At 42.8% G+C, this 24,071-nt stretch overlaps 1 protein-coding gene across 1 annotated transcript in view; it reads right to left on the minus strand.

Annotated features, from left to right (window-relative positions):
• Positions 1 to 23,549, minus strand: part of LOC136847895 (dnaJ homolog subfamily C member 11) — a 186,528-nt gene extending 162,979 nt beyond the window's left edge. Inside the window, exons 1-2 of the mRNA XM_067119935.1 lie at positions 23,256 to 23,549; positions 5,725 to 5,854 (exon numbers count right to left, since the gene is read on the minus strand). Of these exons, the coding sequence (XP_066976036.1) occupies positions 5,725 to 5,854; positions 23,256 to 23,324 (199 nt within the window). The 5' untranslated portion in view covers positions 23,325 to 23,549. The remainder of the gene's footprint in view (positions 1 to 5,724; positions 5,855 to 23,255) is intronic.
• Positions 23,550 to 24,071: the final 522 nt, after the last annotated feature.

A 24,071-nucleotide genomic window follows, 5' to 3' on the forward strand; every position in this document is an offset into this window, starting at 1 on the left:
TAAATTTGGAAAAATCCTGCCGCATGCCCAGCAGACACTTTCAGTGGCTGGGACTATGTTGAGGTACTCTTCACGGCCTGTTCTCTCTCCTCATCATACTCAAAACAGAATAAGGCAAGTCCTCAAAAGGTTCCTTGCACAGCCCAGAGCTTCCAGACGGCAACTAGAACATATGCCGGGCCTGCTGCAGCTCGCATCAGTAATGGATCCAATACTCACATTGCAACGAAAAATGTGAACAAATTCTGGCTATTGCATGCAAGAAAAAAAGATGCGAGACTGACCTCATCAAAAGATTAAAAAAGTTGGAGAGATACTTCAGCCTTGGATCCGGAAGGAATCTCTGGTGAAACAGGTCACTGACTCCTTCGTCCGTGTGAGTGACAATACACACAGACGCCTCGTTGACAGGTTGGGAGGATCGTCAGGTGGCAGGGAGGTGATCAGCTACTCTGAGGAATTCTTATATCAATATCCTGGAGCTGATGGCTGTCTTTTTGTCTCTCAAAAAACTCAAACCTCCAAAAGAGAGAGACATCATCACCACAATATCCTACATCAAGAGGTCGGGATCACGTTCACCTCCTCTCAACATGATAATGCTAGCCATCCTTCGGATGATGCAAGCAAGGAAGTGGCATGTCTGCAATTCACCTCACATGGGGTCTCATTGTAATAGCCGACTCTCTATCAAGGAAAACAATAGCCTCAACAGAGTGGATGTTGGACAACAACTCTTTTCAAACAATAGCCAACATGCTTCCACAACCGGAAGTGGACCTGTTTGCCACATACGAGAATCACAAACTCCTAATATATGTCTCCAAACCTGGACAGTCAATCAACAGCAAGAGACGCCTTCCTAACGACTGGAACAATATCTTTTTTCTCCATTTTCCCAGATTTCGAAGGTTTTGAGCAAACTTCTAACCTTCAAAGGAACAGCTTACTTAATAGGCCCAAATTGGCCAAACAGGCAATGGTTCCTATTGTTTCAACAACGGACAAAAAGATCAATTCCGCTATCATCTGCTGTTCCATCCCAGACAGTAGGAGGGAAAGTCGTTTACGCATCCTCCTTTCTGAGTCAAGACCTTCACATATGGATTTTTTAAAATATCTATTGTGAAAATTACCCACCCAACATTACTAGGTACCTAGTGCAAAAATTACGGACATCATCTATCCGGCAATACCAGTCCATCTGGAAGATATGGTTGGATTATATCCATACTGAGAGCCCAGTTGAGATTTCTGAAGAAACACTTTTTATATTTTTTATATACCCTTTTGAAGATAAATGCCTTGCAGTTACAACAGTCATGGCATACAAGGCTGCATTAACAGAGCCCTTGCTTTATGGATTCAGGATTGACTCCAGTATAGAAGCTGTCACTTCCCTTCTGCAGTCTTTTGCTCTAGAAAGGCTTGCTCCCAAAAGGCTTCCAGTTACTTGGTCCCTGGACAAGGTGCTTAAGACTTCTATCAACACCTCAATTCCACAGAGCCTATACAACCACAACGCACATGCTACAAAAGGCCATCCTCTTGATTGCATTAGCATCAGGAGCTAATATTAGTGGACTGGGCTCTCTTAGATGCAAACAGCTGACCATCAATTATTATTGTTGCCTGGCCCATCATTCCTGGCCAAGAATGAGGATCCTTTAAAAAGGAAATCTTTTCTTATAAAAAAAAACTCAATTTAGCAGACAAGACATTATGCACGGTTCAAGCACTTAACCCTCTAACGCCGAGCCTCTATTTACAAAAGTGTCTGTCATATGCCAGCGGCGTTTGGGAGTTAGCGCCAAAGCGGGAAAAAAGTTTTTTTTTAAAAATCACGGCACGCTTACTTTTCAAGATTAAGAGTTCATTTTGGGCTCCTTTTTTTTGTCATTGCCTGAAGTTTAGTATGCAACCATCAGAAATGAAAAAAATATCATTATCATATATAAATATTGAAATATATGACAGCACGAAAAAAAAATTTCATATATAATTGTATACAAATCGCGCTGTGAGCAAAACGGTTAAAGCTAACGGGTTATTTTTTTTCATTATATTGTACACTAAATTACAATGATTTTGGTATATAACAAATTGTAAAACGATCAAAGCAACACAGAAAAAATATTATCACAAAATGATGCATGAATTCGTAACGCTTGGACGTAAAAAAAAGTTTTTTTTTTTTTTAAATTCACCATAAATCGAAAGATTGTGCTAGAGACTTCCCGTTTGTTGCAAAATGAAGGTAATTGATTCAATATTACTAGACTGTAAGTGTTTTAGCTTACAATTGCAGTTTTCGACCATTTCGGTCAATTTAAAGTTGACCGAAAATAGAATTTTTTCTATTTATCAAGATTTATATGAAAATATTTCAAAACTGATAAAAGCTACAACCATGAGTTATCTTTTGTTGTATTCTAAATGAAATTGCACTCATTTCCATATATAAAACTTTATGTAACGACTACAATAAAACGGTTCAAAAATTACATCAAAGTGACGAAAGAATTTCTGAGATGTTCAGCTGAGTTACCGCGCGGACATAAGGGTAAGGAAAAAGTTTTTTCAAAAATTCACCATAAATCAAAATATTGTGCTAGAGACTTCCCGTTTGTTGCAAAATGAAGGCACATGATTGAATATTACTAGAATGTAAGAGTTTTAGCTTACAATTGCATTTTTCGATCATTTCGGTCAAGTTAAAGTTGACTGAAGGTTGAAATTTTGGCACTTATCATGATTTATATGAAAATATTTCAAAACTGATAAAAGATACAACCATGAGTTATTTTCTGTTGTATTCTACATGAAATTGTGCACATTTCCATATATAAAACTTTATGTAATGACTAATATAAAACGGTGCAAACATTACGACAAAGTGACGAAAGAATTTCAGAGATGTTCGGCGGAGTTACCGCGCGCGGATGTAAGGAAAAAGTTTTTTTTTTCAAAAATTCACCATAAATCGAAATATTGTGCTTAGAGACTTCCAGTTTGTTGCAAAATGAAGGTACATGATTGAATATTATTAGAATTTAAGAGTTTTAGCTTACAATTGCGTTTTTCGACCATCTCGGTCGAGTTAAAGTTGACCGAAGGTTGAAATTTTGGCACTTATAGTGATTTATATGGAAATATTTCAAAACTGATAAAAGCTACAACCATGAGTTATTTTCTGTTGTATTCTACATGAAATTGCGCACATTTCCATATATAAAACTTTATGTAACGACTAATATAAACTGGTGCAAACATTACAACAAAGTGACGAAAGAATTTCCGAGATGTTCGGCAGAGTTACCGCGTGCAGACGTAAGGAAAATTTTTTCAAAAATTCACCATAAATCGAAATATTGTGCTAGAGACTTCAAATCTGTTGCAAAATGAAGGTACATGACTGAATATTACTAGAATGTAAGAGTTTTAGCTTACAAATGTGTTTTTCGACCATTTCGGTCGAGTTAAAGTTGTCCGAAGGTTGAAATTTTGGCACTTATCATGATTTATATGGAAATATTTCAAAACTGATAGAAGCTACAACCATGAGTTATTTTCTGTTGCAGTCTACATGAAATTGCGCACATTTCCATATATAAAACTTTATGTAACGACTAATATAAACCGGTGCAAACATCATGACAAAATGATGACAGAATTTCTGAAATTTTCGGCCAAGTTACTGCACGGACGTAAGGAATAAGTTTTTTCAAAAATTCACCATAAATCGAAATATTGTGCTAGAGACTTCCAATTTGTTGCAAAATGAAGGTAAATGATTGAATATTACTAGAATGTAAGAGTTTTAGCTTACAATTGCGTTTTTTGACCATTTCGGTCGAGTCAAAGTTAACCGAAGGTTGAAATTTTTTGTAGTCGACATACAGTACGTCCACTCGGCACCCAACAGGCTAAGAATGATTGTTGTGACTCTCATTAAAAAGGCAAATCCACACTCTTTTCCTAGGTCACATGATATTAGGAAAGTAAGTACATCATTGGCCTTCTTCAGAAATCTCTCTTTTGAAGAAGTCTCCAAATGTACAGGGTAGTCATCAGTTAAATTATTACCACGTGCTCGAACAAATTCAACTACACTGTGTATCAATAAGTGGCATGGTTAATCCTACCCCTAGGTGCTATGGCCGAAAACCAGGGGTCTTATTGACAGTGAGTATGCTAACTATCACTGGGACAAGGGCGACAGTACTGCAACCAAACCCAGCTTGCTTAGGCACGCCACTGTAGAACTACATCCTAAAACGTAGATTCGTGTACATTTTCTTGTTCCTTGGTACCAAAACCTGAAAAGTATTTGGACTATAGAATGGGACTTGAAATCTGTGGCTTGACCTCAGACCAGAAATGTTTTTTCCTTTAGGGTGTTGGGATTAAAATTTGAGAGTAAGCGTTTTTCGTCACCTGTCAATTTTTTGTAATGCTCCTTGAGGATGAAACAAGTGACTATGCCATCAAAAAACAGGTTTTGATGTAGGAAAAAACTATTTTTGGCAATCACTGTTGAATCCTCAAAACCCTCCCACTTCCCTGACGAAAAGGCATGGGATTTGGACAAGGGATCATCCTACACTGACCAACAGAGAGCAATGGAGGTTCTTTTGACGGAAAAACTGGGTTCAGCTTCGCTGAAGATAAGGGAAAGTGCCCTCTTATCTTTGAGTTCATTATATACTCCATCACGTGTTATAAAGTTAATCATTACAACACAATACCTGGCCAAAATGACCAACTAGAAGAGAATTTTTTGATATCAGTTTGGTCACCATGGAGCTCTGGTAGACCATGGACGGTAATTCCTTGAAGACTCGACAGCGACTACCAAGAACAGGGTTTTCCTATGTCAAAACCTGTTTTATAAAAATGCATATTTTATTCTGAAAATACAGCAATATGTTTTAGCAATGATATAAAGTTGCATAGACCCAGGGATTTTGGCCATTATCATAATTTTACTATACTTTAATCGAGTTCACTTGTTACTTTAAATAAATATTCCCAGGTGTAATAAATGTATACAGTTGTCATACAAGGTTAAATGTCTTAAATAAAAAAATATATATATATAGATATATATATATTCATTGCCTCCTTAGTAAGCTGGAATAAGACTTTTTTTTTGTTTGGTATGAAAAAGTTCTTACTATCCAATATATACTGTATATATCATTAATGCAGACAAGTAAACATGATAACATCACTTTAACATCAGAAATATAAATAGCTTCATCCATCTTTTACTTAAATGTATACATGGCAAAAAATAACATAGGACTAGGAAAAAGTGCAACACGTAGCAATTTAAACATTTGCCAGGAGGCCATCCTTGATTCTGTGAAAATGGGCTATCCAATCATTATGAAATTAGTGCCATAAGATTCTCTGGCCCTGAAAACACATTTTGACACCAAAATCATGTTTCTATGTCAATTAGAAGCATATATATGAACATATGTTATGATTGGGGAGTTGCATCTGTAAACTGATTGGGTACCTACGTACCTGAATATATGGCCATTTTTCAGAGTGACCTACACCGATTTCAGAAGGTTGCCCTCTTGAATCTTGTTCTACTAGGATTGAACTTCCATAATTGACAATGAACCTTTTACAGCATAAAATTGCAATTTACCCTAAATCAGCGATGGCGCTCCCCAACTAATAAAAAGATTTAAAAAAAACTGTACTAACCTTCATAAGCTCTTTTTGTTTTACTGAAGAGTAACTCGGCCTCCCTTTTACGATCAGGATCAGTGTGTTTATCAGGATGGTAAAGACGACTTAATCTTCTGTAAGCATTATTGATTTCCTCACTTGATGCCTGAGAAAAAATATAATTGGCACCTCAACTTAATGGACAGTTAGGGGTCTGCACCTCTCAAAAAGTAACCAAATCAGTTAAGTAGCAAAGATTTAACTTGCACAATACCATGGAGCCACCTTGCATACATAATGGTGTATAGCAATTCTGTATAGAGTCATTAATTACCAATCCTAACTGGTATTCTATAGTTATATTAAATTTCAATATAGTTTCAATTTACTTATCATTCAATTTCAGAGATACAAAATGAAGGGCTTCTAAAATTATGTATAAAACAGTATTGCACAGTCTAGCTGATTGCAGTGATTCTAACTACCAATGCTATAGGATATGGAAACTACCAATATTTATACAACATGAACATCTTTGTGTCTCCATTTTGACAGAGTATGAAAGACTACACACACAAATATATATATATATATATATATATATATATATATATATATATATATATATATATATATATATATATATATATATATATATATATATATATATATATATATATATATATATATATATATATATATATATAAATATATAATTATATATGCACAGTAATGCACTGATATGATGGACCGTGGTATATCATACTTACGGATATACAGTAAACGGCCCCCGTATTCGCGGAGGATGCATACCAGACTCTGACCACAGCGAATAGTTAACACCCACCTCTAACAATGCTTATAACTGCCTATCTTGAAAGTTCAAATACCAAATGTATACTTAAAGTATCACCCTACATCGCATATACCTTTAATTATCCTATTACTGTATTAACCTTTGAAATGATATTACTAATATCATCATTCCAAAGTCACCTTCAACATTTTACCCTTACAAATACATATGTAGCCAATAACAGAGAGAGAAAGAGAGAGAGAGATGAACTGAGTTGCATGGTTAAATAATTAAAAATATCGATAATACAGTATATATTATGTATATCTTTCTATCAACCACTCTCCCTTTCTATCTATCCATCTCTCACCTTCGGGGAGAGAGAGAGAGAGAGAGAGAGAGAGAGAGAGAGAGAGAGAGAGAGAGAGAGAGAGAGAGAGAGAGAGAGAGAGAGAGAGAGAGAGAGCACTTGAATAGGCAACAACATCATATATTTGACCACCAAGAGGGTAACATTTTTTACCCTTGTGGTCAATATGTCAAGATATTTGACATATTTGACAAGTTACACCCTCCCCCCACACTCAAGGAGACTGGGAAAAAGACAAGGGAGAAGATTTATTTAGCTAAGATCTTACTAATTCGCTATATTTTCTTTAATGAATTGATAATTTGCTGTTTTAAATTAATATTAATATTTGAAGATTAATAAATCATTTATTCATCATACAAAACAAATAATCATACTACATGTTACATAAGCATAAAAATTCTCTCACCTCAGAGAGAGAGAGAGAGAGAGAGAGAGAGAGAGAGAGAGAGAGAGAGAGAGAGAGAGAGAGAGAGAGAAATTATATTTATTATTTAATATTATTTAATCTTATTAAACTTAATGCTAATATTTGAAAATTAGTACTGTAAATCATTATTTTATCATAAAATGTACCCTCTAAAAATGCTTACACTCTCATCCGGAAACACTTTTATATTACTTTAATGTATTTTCAATATTACTTTAACATAATTTTAATATTTCTATCACTTTAATATCATCTCAATGGTATCAATTCTGAGCTATAATGGGTGAAAAAGAACCAGTTTAAGAGCTCGGCTGCCACTAGGGTTTGCTATGAGGAGGTCCCTTCTGTACTATAAAGGGCTCCCTCCTCAACCTATGGAGAGGAGAAAAACAGTTTTTTACCATCTGTTTCTTTCCACAAGTTTCTCTCTCTCTCTCTCTTTCTCTCTCTGAGTTATTATTTAATCTTACTGCGTATTATTTAATCTTACAGCATTATTATTATTCTTATTATTACTTTTATTATTTAATCTTATTAATCTTAATATTAATATCTGAAAATTAGTAAATCCTTATCATAAAAAAATGTATTTAATCATGAAAGCATCAAAATACACTAATTAGTAAATATTTCTCGATGAAAAAGTCCGCGAATTGCCAAATTTTTTGCGATTAATTGGGGATAAGTTCCACAGAAAAATCAGCAATTTGGTGAGTCCATGAATCGCAAGAATGTGAACAGCAGGGGTTTACTGCGTTGGTGCGAAATAGAAATATTGATTTGAGGGTTTTCGCCTCCGGACTGAGCAACGAAATGTTTTTTCAAATCAGGTACTCTTAGTGGGTACACCACTCGCTTACCAGCATCCCTTGCATTATTGTTACTGTTTCTTTATTAATTTACACTGCTATAAACTCTAAAAATTATGCTAAAGCTTTTACTGTCCCACGTTTGTATTAATAAACAGCTATTTGCCAATGTTAGTTACTGCAAAACACACATTTACTAAGAGTTGCATTAAAGCTGTCTTGTTAAAAACTTGTTTATTTTCAATGTAATTCCATAAACAAAAATCAAATGCATTTTTATTCATCCGTCATGCAATGGAGAAGAAAGTGTTGAGAAAGTATGCCACTAATTTGAAGCAGCAGGTATTATAGCTGTGGCTAAAGAAACAAATAATGAGCAGACTCCTTGAACGTGACTTCGAAGGTTTCTTTCGTGAGGACCAAACCGTAGAGGAGATCGTGTCATTTGGCAAAACCATGGGGCTGGAGGTAGACCACAGAGACAAACGAACTGATTGACGAACACGAGGAGCTGACAGTGGTTGAATTGAAGGAGATGCTCGAAGAGACAAAGAGGTGAGTTAGAGGAACTTTCTTCATCCAAAGATGAGGTGGAAACAGTGCTGACTTCACCACTTTGTTTGATGGTGTGGGAATGAGTTATTTTTACAGAGTGCTAAAAAACTGCAAAAAGCAAGTGTCACTCGATAGGTATTTTACCATAACAAAAAGAACTGATTTGGGAAAATCAAGTGTAAGTGAAAGCAAACAGGCAAAACATAGTGAAAGAGAAAAAACATCCGAGCCCGGTCCCAGTGGCACATCTGGGAAGTCAGTGACAAGTGGGCCCCCGTCCCCCACCCAATAACACCATCCCCTCCCTCACCTCCCTGCCACCTCACTAACATTGTCTGGAACACTCGCTAGAGGAAGATTCTCTTTCGATTTTATTTGTTACTGTATTGCATTTGATTATTTTTACATACATGGTATCATTATGTTAAATTTATTCTTTTATTTCTTTAATACGAATTGTTACTGCTTTTATGTACATACAGTACAGTAATGTTTTTACTGTCTCTTCTCCTTCCCTCCTTAACTAAGTGCTCCCTCCCTTATCTCAAGTCAGCTGTGCATCACCACAGTGACATAATTTTGTTCATCTTTTATGTTAAATTTTACTGTGAAATGCGTTCTTCTTTTTATTTATTTTGTTGAATATGGTTATCATTGAATGATACATTGCGCATGCACTTAAAATAATTGTATTGAAGTGGGTACAAAGGGTTGATATGGGTGAAATTCTTGAGTGTGGGACGAATTAATTGAGTTCCCATTATTCCTCATGGGAATATTCAGATCAATATACAGTAAACCGCCCGTATTCAAGGGGGATGGGTACCGGACCAACCCCCTCCCCGCAAATAGCTAAAATCCACGAATACTTAAAACCCCTCTAAAAACACTTAGAACTGCCTATTTTGATAGCTTAAACACAAGAAAAGCCCTGTAAAAATGCTTATACCTGAGTATTTTAATAATTTTATCACAAAAAGTGCATTTAGTCATGAAAATATGAACATACAGTAACTAGTGAATATTTCTCAGTGAAAAAATACTGTGAAAGGGCAAATTTTCCATGAATAATGGGTAGATACATTCCACAGAGAAATCTGCGAATACATGAGCCCTCGAATCGTGAGAATGCAAATACGGGGGTTTACTGTACAAACATTTGATATACAAATTGTAATTTGGAATTAATTAAATTCATATACCGAGGAGCTATGGTGCGTGTGTGTGTGTCAAAGGAGGGCAAAAGTTTTGCCGCAGTTGGCTGCCATTTCAGTGTTAATGAGAGCACAGTGAGATATATCAAGAAGAAAGAGGCGGAGATACACAAGTCTGTGAGTATGAGCTACTTCAGTAGTGCAAAGACAGTTGCGACAGTGCGGGATAAAACAATCGTGAAAATGGAATCTGCTCTGGCAATCTGGATAAAGGACTGCCGGAAGAAAAACGTGCCCCTCGACTCCAACATCATTCACGAGAAAGCACGACAACTCTACCAGCAGTTATCAACTGCTAAGGAAGGCGACGACGTAGTACAGGCAGAGGAAGGCGTTGAAGAAGGCGAATTAGAATTTTTAGGCTTTGATGAACCAGCAGAAGAAGAAGGGGGGGAAGAGCCCCAAGCAGGACCATCATCAGCGCCTCAAGGTTTCCAGGCCAGCAAGGGGTGGTTCCACCGATTTCAAAAGCGGTTCCACCTAAAGTCTGTTACTCTGCATGGGAAATCAGCATCTGCACACATTGAAGCAGCCGCGAGATATCCGGAGGCCTTCAAGAAGATCACTTAGGAAAAGGGCTACCATCCAGAGCAGGTGTTCAATATGGATGAGACTGGCCTGTTCTGGAAGAAGATGCCTTCCCGGACATACCTTATGAAGGACAAGCTAAAACCTCTGGATTCAAGGCCCAGAAGGATAGGGTTACCCTCATCATGTGTGGGAATGCAGCTGGTTTCATGCTTAAACCAGGCCTCATTTACAAAGCTGCAAACCCCAGGGCCCTCAAGAATAAGAACAAGGCATTGCTTCCTGTGTTCTGGATGCATAACCCTGAGGCCTGGATCACCAAAGTCCTCACAGAGTACTGGTTCCATCAGAGCTTCATCCCTCAAGTTAGGCAATACCTGAATGATTACTTGGGCATGGAGTTCAAGGTGTTGCTGATTATAGATAATGCTGGTGGCCACCCTCTCGATCTTTCTTACAAGGGAGTCCAGTTTGAGTTCCTCCCTCCTAACACCACCTCTCTCCTCCAGCCTATGGACCAGGGCGTGATCCGTGCCTTCAAGGCACTCTATACCGGGAACTCCCTCCAGCACCTTGTAAATGCAATGGACAGTGACAGTGAATTTACGCTAAAAGAATATTGGCGTAAATTCACGATTGCCACGTCTGAGCAGCATCAGCCGATCACTGAATGACATGAAGAAGGAGATCCTGAATGCATGCTGGAACAAGTTGTGGCTGGAGTGTGTTCATGATTACAGGGGCTTCTCTCCTCAAGAAATTCAACATTCGGCCATTAATAAGGCTGTCCAGTTGGCGAGGATTCTAGGTGGGGAAGGCTTCGAGGACATCACCGAGGATGAAACTGGCACCCTTATTGATGCTCACTCTGACCCCCTGACGGACCAGGATTTGGAAGAGCTGACGAAGTCTGCCAGTGAGGAAGAAGATACGCCAGGTTCAGGGGAGGAGCAGGAGGAAGAGGAGAGCGGCCTGACTTTGGAACGTCTGTCCCACATGAAGAGAATGATTCAGGATCTGCAGGAGTATGTTTCAACATGGGATCCTTTTATGGAACGCTCCTTAAAGTTTTCAAACATGCTTGATTCAGCATGGGAGCCCTATAATCAAACCATCACCACCATGAAAAAGCAGCAACAGCAGCTGCCTATCACCATGTTCATCAAACGGACGATGAAGGCCCCTCCAAAGCCTCCCAAATCACCCGAAGAAGTGCCTCCCAGTCGCCTGAAGTAGTGCCTCTCGAATCGCCAAGAAATGCCTCCCCAACCGCCTGAAGTCGTGCCTCCCAAATCAACTGAAGAAGTGCCTCCTGAAGGTGAAGAGGCACCCTCAGATGAGTTGTAACAACTCTGCTTTGCTGTGCAGTCATATCTTCATCATTATTCATCGCACTGCACAGCTAATTCATCATCATCATCTTTAATCAACATTCATCGCTGGTGAGTACCCGTGTGATTTACGTATGTAGTAATCTTAATATATAAGTACAGCAGTACGAAATTTTTTAAAATGTGCATGAATTTTTAAATAAGTTTTTGTCTCTCTTTTTGTGAATTACGTATACGTAAATACCAATGTTCCCTCCAAAAAGAAAATGGGACGGCTTATAACTGTATGAAAGAAAATGTGTGACTGAATAAGTAGGGGGGACTGGATTATTTTCACCTACAGCTGTAAGCCATACAGTACGTACGTATAAATGTAACGATGAAATGTTTAAGATGACTTGGAAATTATATTAATTAGTATCATTTCAAAGATTAATACAGTAATAAGGTACAGTTTAATGTATATTTGATGTAGGCTGGTATTTTTAGGCATACTTTGGTGTTTGACCCTTCATGGTAGACAGGTATAAGCGTTTTTAGAGGGGCATTGTAAGCATTCGCGGATTTGACCTAATCGCAGGGGGGTGTGGGACGCATCGCCCCCCGCGAATACGGGGGGTCCACTGTATCGTGAAAAACAAAAGTCGAAGCTAAATAAGCTAATGCAATTAGTGCAACTGCTACCAAGACACGGAATACTTCACCAAATAATGATGAAAATCATCCGGCAAATTATACTAAGACAAAACAAAGCTGAAATTACCAACCATGTTAAGCTGTCAACCGGCAGAAACAAATTGGGCTCGTTAGTAGTGTTGTACCAATCCCCCCTGAAAGTGGGCGGGGCGAGTTACCTACACCAAAATACTGGAACGCTACTGCGAATTTTCAAATTTAAGCTGCTGATAAATGAAATGTAATAGCTATGTAGTTACTTGGTAAGTTACTTATATATAATACAGTAATTAGTGAATATTTCTCAGTGAAAAATACAGCGAATGGGGAAATTTTCCGCGAATGATGTGTATATGTTCCATAGAGAAATCAGCGAATAGTTGAGTTCGCGAATTGTGAGAAGGGGGGGTTTACTGCACTTGTCCATGGCAGTGAAAACAAATAGAATGGTTGTCAAATTTAAATGAAATCAACCTAGTATTATAACCTTGGCTGCAATACCGGTTACTGGTCACACTCGTGTCTGACGTGGTAGTCCAAAAATTGAAAAAAGTTTAACTAAGCTATGAAAATATAGCTCGGAGGCTACCAAATGAAAGAATACTTCATAAAATCCTTCGACAGATGCTGAACGACCAATGTTTGGTCATCAAGTGGCAGAAACGAACTGAGCTCTTCAGCTACTTTGTACCTATTCTTCCCCGATATTGGGCGGGGCACTTACCTGCACTAAAACAAAAGAGCGCTACCGCAAATATTCAACTCTTAAGCTGCCATTTAAAGTAGAAACTATAGCTTTGTATTTACTTGGTAAGTTTCATATATAAAAATGATGTTTAAGCATAATGAGAGAGTGAATATCTCATTAACTGTCAATTTTTGAGAGATTTTATATGATTTACATATAATTACATTAATGTGACGGGATATCAGCATACAACTCCAACATTCAGTTGTGGGAGCCACTTGAGAATGACGGACTCTCGTTCCATCGACGAAAACAAACCTAACCTTTCCTAGATTGGCATGTCCTGACCTAACTAGACCTGGTAATCCTACATTTTAGGGGTCCAACTTCACTGCTCCCTTGTCTGTGTATAAGTTTTCTTTCGTATTTTCAATTTCTTCTTTCAACATATCTGCAAACAGAAGTCTATTTGCTATGAAATTAGCAGTTTATCTGCTTACAGAAGCAGAGATTTATGATTTTCTCAAAATTCTATAGGTCCGTATCCCCTAAGGCATGTTTTTATTTCTGTTCCCCCTTTATTCCCTCTGTTTTTTACAATCTCTGCCTCTGTAAGCAGATAAACTGCTCATTTTTTCATTGTTTTCCATGATTCAATAAATATTTGATAACTCTGTGTGCTGATCTTGACTTTACGTCATGCAGTGAATTTGGACCCCTAACTTGTAAGATTACCCTAGACCAGGGGTTCCCCAGCTTTTCTTAGCATGAACCCATTCAGCACTTTCAACTGTTCAGTGCAGAAGCGGGAACCATAACCTGAGGCACAGAAGAGGTCACCATCATGGAGGGTCCTGGCTGGGACAGCAGGACCACGGAAAAGCCAGGAAGCAGAGCCACTGCATGCTGAGATGCCGGCACAGCGTTCGCCTGGGTCCCCCGGTGAGACGAGACAGTCACTGGCACCTTGGTGAAAGCTGTCAGAGTTACAGTGCTGGTGGTAGCAGTAGCCACAGGCGTGAGTTACAATCGGAGTGCCAGTCAAATGAGCAAGGAGGCCCTCCAGTGATGGAACGCCAGGAAGAACCAGGTTGAACTCAGGTCTGTAGTCTGCTCCCCGAGAAAAGCCACTACAGGCAGTCCCCAGTTATCGGTGGGGGTTCTGTTCTGAGGGTGTGATGATAACCGCAATTTTCAGGGCTTATCGGTGCCGAAAGATTTTCAGTTATCAGCGCCTCTGTCAGGTATCGGCACCAATACCCAACTATTGGCGGCGATAAGGCAGAAATTGGTGATTTTTGGAGCTGAAAATTGCTGATTTTCGTAGTTAGACAAGCGCCATGAAACCGGATCGCCGTTAACCCAGCCCGCCGTTAAACGAGCACTGCCTGTACTGACAAACCTGAAGAAAAAGATGGGTCAATGGAGGGAGTCTCTACTCACTCTGGGGGGGAAAAATTCCCCCCTGGCATGAGGAGAGGCCCCAAGAAGAGGTTGTACTGATCGTTTGGCCCCCCTCCCCCTGTTGTTCCATGCCAGGCAAAGTGAGCGAAGAAGTTGAAGGGGAGTCCTCTCCCGAAGGAAAGGCAGCCAGAAGAATAAGTTTGCCAGGACAAAAAAACAATCCTGAAGGATTAGCCACCACGCGAGTCATCGGGGGTGGATAACCCTCAGACAATGCATTGGAAGGCTTTCTCAGGTGACCGGAGCAGATACTCGCGAACACACACGCTCCCTGAAAGAGGAGCAAAGGGCATGCAGATCCACATCAGTACACTTCTTCCCACCAACCCCAGGGCACAAATGCTGGGAGAAGGCAGGCTTACGAGGTTTATTTCCTTCATGAGACTGCATATTGAAAACAAATATACAAAGTAATCACAACAGGGAAAAAAAGAAAAGATTACACTGGAAAACAGCTCGACAGCAGTCAGGGCAGAGAGCAAGAAACACATCTGCATTGCAAGACAGCCGAAAGCAAATTGGAATGTTTACATTCAGGCAGGCGGGTCTCCCATCTCCCAGACGGTAGTTAACTGCCTAACCACCTTGTTCTAAAGCTCAACAGCCGTTTCCGGCTTCGCTGAAAGTAATTCCTAATGTAAAGGAACGATGGCCTGTATATCGTGTTGGAACAAACATGGATTTAGTTGTGTTAGTCTGCTTCCATCCTCCAATTAATACCAGAATAAAACAACACAGGTTAGGGAAGCGGTAGAACTATAGACCAGCTCCGTATGGGGTATTACCTTGGAAATTCACTTTTTCTGTAGTATTTTGGCTGCTTATAAAAATTTATCATTATTTTTTGGCAGCTGACTATAATTAACCTGTAATTAACCTCAGAACTGATATACTGTATATTATTGTATGCTGGCCATCCTGGAATGCTATCCTGCATGCGCAGTGTTATACGGGAACTTTTGGTAAAAAATCACAATTTTTGAAAGTAAATTATATCTTTCCTAACTATACAAACCTGAGGTCCTTTACATTAGGAATTACTTTCAGCGTAGGCTGGAAATGGCCGTTAAACTCTTGAGCAAGGTGGTTAGGCAGTAACTACCTCCAGGTAGGCAGGAATACCTGCCTGCCTGGATGTAAACATTCCAGTTTGCCTTTCGGTCCAGGTTCAGATTGAGGGGAGGCATGAGGTGGGCATAATATGTAATGCAAAGGACCTCAGGTTTGTATAGTTAGGAAAAATACAATTTACTTTCAAAAATTGTGATTTGTTCCGACACGATATACAAACCTACCGTCCTTTACATTAGGAAGACTCACTGGTTGGAGGGAGGAATCTGAGTGAGTCTCCTGAACTGACTGGAGTTCTGCACACCTGGGCTACTCCTCCTGGTCGAAAGAGCGAGGAGAGTACCGAGCCTCTGACATACTGATCGGAGCGTAGGAACTGCAAGATCAAATGTCAGATACTGGACCTTTTTGCATGAGTGAGGAAACGTAACTCATACGAAATAGGCTGAAAGAATCTTAGTCAGAGGCAGTAAGGGAAAGCCAGTCTCTCCCTCCTCCCCTTGCTAGAGGAAGGAGCGGAATTGCTTCTATGATTCTATAAGAAAAATAGAACGGGTGCTCGATGTGTAGTCTTACCGCATCAGCGCCAGGTCCAGCAAGTATTGGTTTGAGTCCTATTCTCATCCCTAAGGAGGAGAAGTAGAAGGACGGGGAAGGAGGAGGAAGAGAGGCCAGTCACTCTCAGTACCCTTCTCATTTCCAGAACCAACACCTTAGGCGAGATGCTACTAGTCCTCTTGAAGGAGCCAGGTAAGAAAACACATGTTGAGCAGCCACCACAGGGCCAAGGAAAAAAGGTTCCAAGGGCCTGTGGGCAAGACCATAGGAAGACAAGAGTGTGGTCTATGAGACCACATCTTGCTTCCAGACCAACAGAAACTTCCGGAATGCGAGGGATGGACCAAGCCATTGACTTCGTGAGTTCTCAGGTGGAAGGTACCGGTATCGTCGTTGTCAGCTGCCAAGTACCTCCTTCGATTGCTTCATGAAGCCAGGAGGAAGATGTGTCCTTAGACACTTCTTCCTTGGGAGAGAGATTGTAAAAGCGTAAATGTCGACGACATCCAGGTTAGGAGTGTCAAGCCTTTTCGGAAAGTACCACAGCTCCCTGAAGGACAAAGTGACGAATGATCTGGATCATCGACACAAAGCCCAAGGAGGAGGGGAACAAGGACTCGAACCCGACAATAGATGCCGAAGGATTCGGAGTCCACCTACGACATCCAAGAAGGAGTTGTCCACCTACGACATCCAAGAAGGAGTTGTCCACCTACGACATCCAAGGAGTCGTCCACCTACGACATCCAAGAAGGAGTCGAGGTATTGATCCCCTTCACCTGTTCTTCCATCTTCTACGCCAAGGCTGGAGCAAGATGAGAGATGGTCCTATGAGGGCACATCTCTATCCAACGACTCTTGTATGGGTGCGTGCAGCATGGGACAGGGACCCTAAAAGAGAGTCACATGCCATCCAGGGAACAGTTCCCTGGGACAGCAAGACCAAAGAAGCTTCTCATCCACACCTCAATATCGAGTGAGGAGAAGAAGGCTACTTCAGATAGAAGACTAGGTTGCAAGGGCCTACGTTCTTCACAGATGAAAGGGAGAGAAGCAACCCTCGGTGGAGAAGACAAGGAAGTTCAGACTTGAAGAGTGACTCTGGCCCAAGAGGAAGTTCCGTCAACGACACTCTCCAGCGAAGATGGCTCCATTCCCTGGGAGTGTTGCAGAGGACTTCAAGAGATATCCAGCTATATCCGCTGCCGTTCAGCGAGAAAGCCTATGCTTGCAAGGGAAGCTGGAAAGTCCCAGTCCCGAACAAGCTGGATTGTACTGCCAAAAGAACCGCTTCCTGTGTAGCTGCTACAGGAGGTTGGGTCAAGCAGAACTCTTCTCGATGCCTCAGCTATCATGTAAGGCATCTGTCTGTAACTCAGGGTGAGCAATGCTTGAGAACCCTTAGCGAAACAAGACAAATACAGAGGGAAAAACGTAGATATCAAGTTTCCCAGAAAGACAGCATGCCTCACCGTAGCAGCCCCTGGGTCTGGTATGAAGGAACGAGAAAAACTACCGACTTGTCGTGCAGGGAGGCAACAGAAGGACGGTAGGGATTTCTCAGTCGAGCAGTCTCTTCGTGAATCTTCGAGTGAGCAGCACGTTCCGTCCCGATCACTCAGACCCAAGGCCAAGCTCGCCTACCAATACATCCCCACAGGGAATGCATCTGGCTAATCGAGATGTTGAGTGTGCTATAGAACACTCGAGTACCTGCAAATGTCAACAGATGAAACAGGAGGAAAAAACGATTCCTCCTGTTTGTTGGCAAATGCCACTACTGTGGTTTTGTTGTTCAACGAACCGCTGAGTGTTGCAAAACTCACCCTGAATTTTCAGAAGGCCAATAGGCTGCCTTGAGCCCAGGATGGTGATAAGAAGGTACTAATCGTCTCGGTCCCACACCTTCACGACAAAGTCTTACAAGTATGCGCCTATTCCGTAAGTAAACACACGATGTCAGGGGAATATGCAAGCATATTCAAAGGTTCCTTCAATCAAGCATTAGCCTAACTCTTTCCTCATGCTTCGAAGAGGAAAGAAGGATGGAGGAATGGAGGCAGACCCCCATTCTCCACTATGGGGAAGCTTCTGCAAGATGACAGGATACCGAGACAATTAGCTCTAGCTGGGCTGGCATTTCCCGAGTCGGGAGCATGGGAGAGGAAGCGGGATGGAAGTTTGATGAAAAGAATTGCCGAGACCTAAGGGAAATAGATACTTCTCCTGAAGGAATCCATTCCCAGGTCTCGGCAATGTCGCTGCCACCTCCAGAGACTCGATAAGTATCATTTCATCCAGGAATCTGCAGTAGGAGAACTTCTTCCCGGTCGATACTTCTTTCTCTCTTCCCTTCTTCCCTCCTCCCTTATGGGAAAGAGGGTGGAAAGATACACAGTTATGCGCACTTTCCTAGAAGGGAAGGAAGAAGAGGGATGTGTGTTCTGCAATCTTCTACCGAAGCCTGGGACTTCTTAGGAGTTGAGGAGGCTGGCTTGAGCTCGAGGTCGAGTTGAGATGACTAAGACCCCAAGGTCCTGGCCATTGTCCACAGAACAAGGCAGTGCCCTGGTACGACCCTTGATTACTGAGGTATCTGGCAAATCCCTGCAAGAGAAAGGCAGAACTAAGTAAAGGTTTGTTCCTAAGGGTCAAGCCAACTCGGGGCTTACGAAACCGGAGATCCGAATTGGGACAAAGTCCTTCTTCTTGGCACCAGAATTGCCCACAGAACTGCAGTCGGCCAGACCCTCCGAGGCAAGAAGAATTCGTATTCTGTCAAGGCAGGGGAGAAGCTTGGTGTCTCGACCTGAATGAACTCCTTCTCCGAAGAAAAGAATTCATCTGGTTGAGAACACTCTTGGAAGCAAGGACCGCGGTGGCCCCCAACACTCTTGGCCCCTCGGGAACTGCAAGGGTTGTGAGTGATGAAGATTATTTATTGGGGGAGTCGAGATCCTGTCCTGGGGATCCTCGCGCTTATGAATCAGCGTGAAGTTCTCCGAAAAATGAGGGCGATAGCAACATGAAGAGGAAGATCCTCGCTGCTTCCGAAGTGTGAACTCCTGTACCTCTCTCCTTGGAGGGAGACCTCAACAGATAACATGAAACCCTCCTCGGCTACCTGGTTGTACTATGAGACAATCGGGGGACAAACACCCAAAGCATGCCAGGAAGCCAAACTGTGAAGAGCTCTCTCCGTCTGTCTTGCACCTCTCGGAACAACAGATAAGAAAAGAGAACAGGTGAGGAGAAAGAGTACCCTTACCTGTTCTGCCAGTAAGACCAGCAGGAGAGGCGGACCGTGGGCGATAACCAACCAAAGGAGATTACCACCACACGGGCTACGAAGAGCACTTGTGCCGTGGCAAAGCGCTTTCCTGGGAAGAGCAGGAAGTTCACTCGAACAGAGCTGAGAACCTGATTCGGAAAAAACAAAGTGATGCTGAGACAAGCCGCACCGAACTGCGTCGATCACACGAACGCAATCCAGACTGGGAGGTATGCGGTGGACTGGGAGGCAGGCGGGGCGAGCCGAGCTGAGCCAGTCTCGCAAGCGCGACCAGGGGCTGGGCGGGGCGAGCAAGCCGAGCCAGTCTCACAAGTGCGACCAGGGCCCGAGCCGAGCTGAGTTGATCGTGTGAACACAATCGGAACTGGACAGGCCGGAACTCATTGCCGTGAACTATTGCTAGTTCCCGAACTCTAAACTCCTTTGAGGCTCCTCGAGAAGAAGGTTTAAAGGGGAATTCTGTGTCTGCTATCCTGCATGCTCGAACCCTAAGGTTCAAGACACAAGGATGAAACCCAGCCAAGCAACCGAAGCAGCTGGTGGGCAGTATCGAGACACCTGGCGTCTCGGCACCAAGACACCTCGGTGTCTCGGCACTTTCTCTTGTCCTGTGCCTCTTGTCAGAAAAGCGCTCGTGATTCACAGAATTCGAGCGACCCATGAGACTCCCAAAATCGGGAGCGGCTGCTTTCAGTTTCCTAAGAAATCAAAAAGAGCCAGGCACGGATCCAGTCTTGGATGCAGACTTCCAAGACTGGCAAAGAGGGCGTGGCCTCGAGAGGCAGCGCTCTTGCGGCCCCCGAAACACCAGACCCCACAGGAGAATGCGAATCAGGTCCCACCTGAGGGCGGGAAGAGCCAAAGAGAGAACGTCTCCCAGAGGAGAGTCAGTACCTTAGAAGTCCCGAAGGGAATCTCTTCCCTGCTTCTTCTAGTGTTCGAACTGATAGGATCGAGACACCAGACTGGGAACCCGACCGAGCACTGGCAAGCACTCAGGGAGCGCTTGTGGTGCTGGCAGGAAGAGCTGAGGCACCTGGGTGCCTCAGCCCTTTCTCTTGCACTGCTCCACAACTGGGCCGGGGAGAGTACTCTCCAGACCAGATCGGGATACTTGATATTCCATAGAGTCTTGAGTGGCTCGCGAACAAGCGCCTGAAGCAGCCCCTGTCTTAGAGACGGAACCTCTAGGACTGGGAATGGGATCGCAAACAGAGATCTGTGCACCCGCGGCTCCTGATGCAAAAAAAAACCCAGGGCTATGTGAATCAGTTTCCTAACCCAAAGGTCGGGAAGAGCTAACGAGAGACCCACTGCCTCCTTGGAAGGAGGCAGTCCCTAGATGTCCAAGGGCATCAAGGGTAAAGAATCAGCCTTCCTCTCCCTCGGCCGACGAAGGTCTGTCCGGATTCCGGGACCCCCTTGGACCTCGGGAGAGGAAGGGAAGAGGAAGCAGAAGACGAAATCAAAGATAAGCTGAAGAAGACGGCGGCTACTTCCACAGGGCGACTTCCTTCACCTTCACTCCAACATCTTCTATAGGCTGCTGGGCACGAAACATCATAACCTCCAGGGCAGCTAGGCAGGGACACAACAGAAGCGGCCCAGGACATGACCACCAGGAGAAGGAGCAGGCACGATCAGGACAGCAAATGCAGGAGCTACGGCAGCAGTTCAGAAAGCAGGAGCTACCACACAGCCAGGAACGTCGCTTCCACAGGGCGACTTCCTTCACCTTCAATCCAACAACTTCTACAGGATGGCGGACATCGTAACCTCCAGGGCAGCTAAGCAGGAACACAACGGAAGCGGCCCCCGGCACAACCACCAGGAGAAGCGGCAGGCACGATCAGGACAGTCGATGCAGGAGCAATGGCAGCGGTTTGGAAAGCAGGAGCTACAGCAACGGCCAGGAATGTCACATGAAAGTCACCAGCAGTGACAGACACGATCAGGGCAGCTGCAGCAGGAGACCAGGAAGAGCCGCCCAGAGACTGTCGTTGAGTTAACAGGAGCATAACACACGAAACAGCAGGAGCTGATGGACCACAGATATGCTACAGGTAGTGCCATGGCATACAAGAAGGCCAGCAATGACAGCGATCGATCCACATCGGCGGGAACAGAGTTGAAACGATTCCAACCAAGTACTGTGGTCAGTCCCGAAGCAACAATGAATGAATGTCGGGAATCCATCATGCAAGATATCCCCTGAGATATCCCGCCAACTACTGCTGTGTCTGCAGTGCTCACTGTCAACCTGAAAGAAAAAGCAAAGATGAATCATAGAGGGAGACTCCTCTCACTACGACGGGAACTGCCCTACGCAGCGAGAGGAGGCCCTAGAAGAGGTCACCCAACCGCCGGCCCCCCTCCCCGTGGTCTTCGCCTGACAAGCGAGCGAAGAGGGCGAAGGAGAGATAAGGAAGAATCTACAGGGAAAGGGAAGGACGGAGGGGAGGCCACCAAGGGCACCGTGGAAGCGGAGCATAAACCAACGATGCTCGCAACCTTCCCCCCACTGCAACTCTAAGCACAGCCGGCGAAAACAAAACTCAGCACAAGTAGGAAGGAAGTATTCATGCCCCTTGTACATGGAGGGCGGCAGCCCAAGATGAGAAGCTAATTCTTACATCCCGATCAATGTAGGGGAGCGAAGATATTACGTCCCAATCTAATATCTCCGAACGTACAGGGGAACGCCTTCAGTATCTAAATAGGGGCTACTGGAAGAGAAACATTACCACTCGGTTACGCTTCTCTAAGTACGCCCTTGGCTGTCAAACCCAAGACAGTGCAGGGGAACGGCAGCTTATGCAAGGTTATCACAAATTGTGGGTTTGTATGAATAAATATCAAACACACACACGTATTATATACACAAAATACAGAAAGATCCCACTGGGATAATAAGAGCTTAACAACAGTCAGGCAAGGAGATCCAAAACCATGTCTGCAACACATGATGGCCGAAAGCAAACTGGAATGTTTACATCTGGGCAGGCGGGTATCCCCGCCTACCTGGCGGTAGTTACTGCCTAACCACCTTGCTCAAGAGTTTAACGGCCGTTTCCAGCCTACGCTGAAAGTAATTCCTAACGTAAAGGACCGACGGTTCGTATATCACGTAGGAACAAGTAGTTTCCTTCCCTTGGGGGTCTGCCAGCCCCCCCCCACCAGCTATGTAACACGGCCTGTTAGGTTAGGGTACTTTAGTAAGTAAGTTCCTTTTATAATAGATTTCCTTAGCCAATCCCTTCTCGAACATATGGCTCCCTAGCGACAACATGACGGGAGGGTCTTTCTCCCAGCGACTTCCCCCACCCGAAACCCCGCGTTCCCAAAGGGTCCCCAACCAGGTTGGATAACCAGTTACGAGGTTAATAATAGATGACCGACAACGAAGAACGCCAAGTCCTTCATCAGCAACACTAAAATGTTTGACCCACGAATTGTGAACTACGGTTTTAAACGTGGCCCCCGAAACGGCAGGCAAGGCGCCACCCGGCCGCCCGCCCCCCCGCCCCGGCCGCGACCCACGGGAGCGAAGGAGCTGCCTGGCGGAGGGAAGCTCTCGGAATGAAGATGCCAACTACTGGCTCGACCTCGTAGGCTAACAAGAGGCCATTAGGCCAGGCTACACCGAGCTACTGACGGACGTCAGACGGGCCACAGTACAGTACTGTATCAACCTTCTAATGCCTACTGTAGTAGATACCACCCGGAAAACACACCACAAAAAGTAATCACTCCCCAAATATAACTCTCTCTCACAACCAGACTCACATTTCGAGGGATATTTAAGAACGTGTAGTAGTCGTCGTCTTCGTGCAATTCATCCATTTCTTCAGACATCCTCCTCTGGATGGCAAATCTTCAGCCGATTGACGGAGGGTGCGACGGCCGACGGACTGTAGTGTCCTGTGTTGTGTTATCTTCTTCTTCTTCTTCTTTCACATTACCGCGACTGAATTTTGCACCGAAAGTTAAATGCCTGGCTGAATGTACGGATTATTATTTTAATCTCATTTTTTGAGAATCGTGTATAAATGGGTCTGAAATATTGAAAGCTTTCAGTGCTTAATTCACGGCAGTTGCGTGCATGCTTTTATATCAGCTCGGCGAGGCTTTGTGCCGAAATTTAAAATTCATCCACGTCCCTGACCTGATTATCATTCTTTGTTCACGAGTTACTTAATGCAGACATATAAAAGTTTCTTTATATTATTTGTTTTCTACCGCAACCAAGACGCCTAATCGGAAGTGACAGTCTTTTTAACGGTTACATAAAGATAATTCTTCCATGCATTAGGTAGGTCGGATACTGTGAATATGTTATGCTGTGTGTGCGTGTTTAGCCTATACCTAAAGTGGATGAAACCTAAAATAAGAAAAAATGTTTTTTCGTGTGTCCGTTTCGTATTTTCGAAAGAATACAGTCCAAGAAAAAATATTATAAATAGAATGTTGTGTGACGGTGTTAGTAGCCTACATGAAATTTTATGCATACACACACACACACACACACACACACACACACACACACACATATATATATATATATATATATATATATATATATATATATATATATATATATAT

This window comes from Macrobrachium rosenbergii, chromosome 17, assembly GCF_040412425.1.
Source record: "Macrobrachium rosenbergii isolate ZJJX-2024 chromosome 17, ASM4041242v1, whole genome shotgun sequence".
Classification (NCBI taxonomy): domain Eukaryota; kingdom Metazoa; phylum Arthropoda; class Malacostraca; order Decapoda; family Palaemonidae; genus Macrobrachium; species Macrobrachium rosenbergii.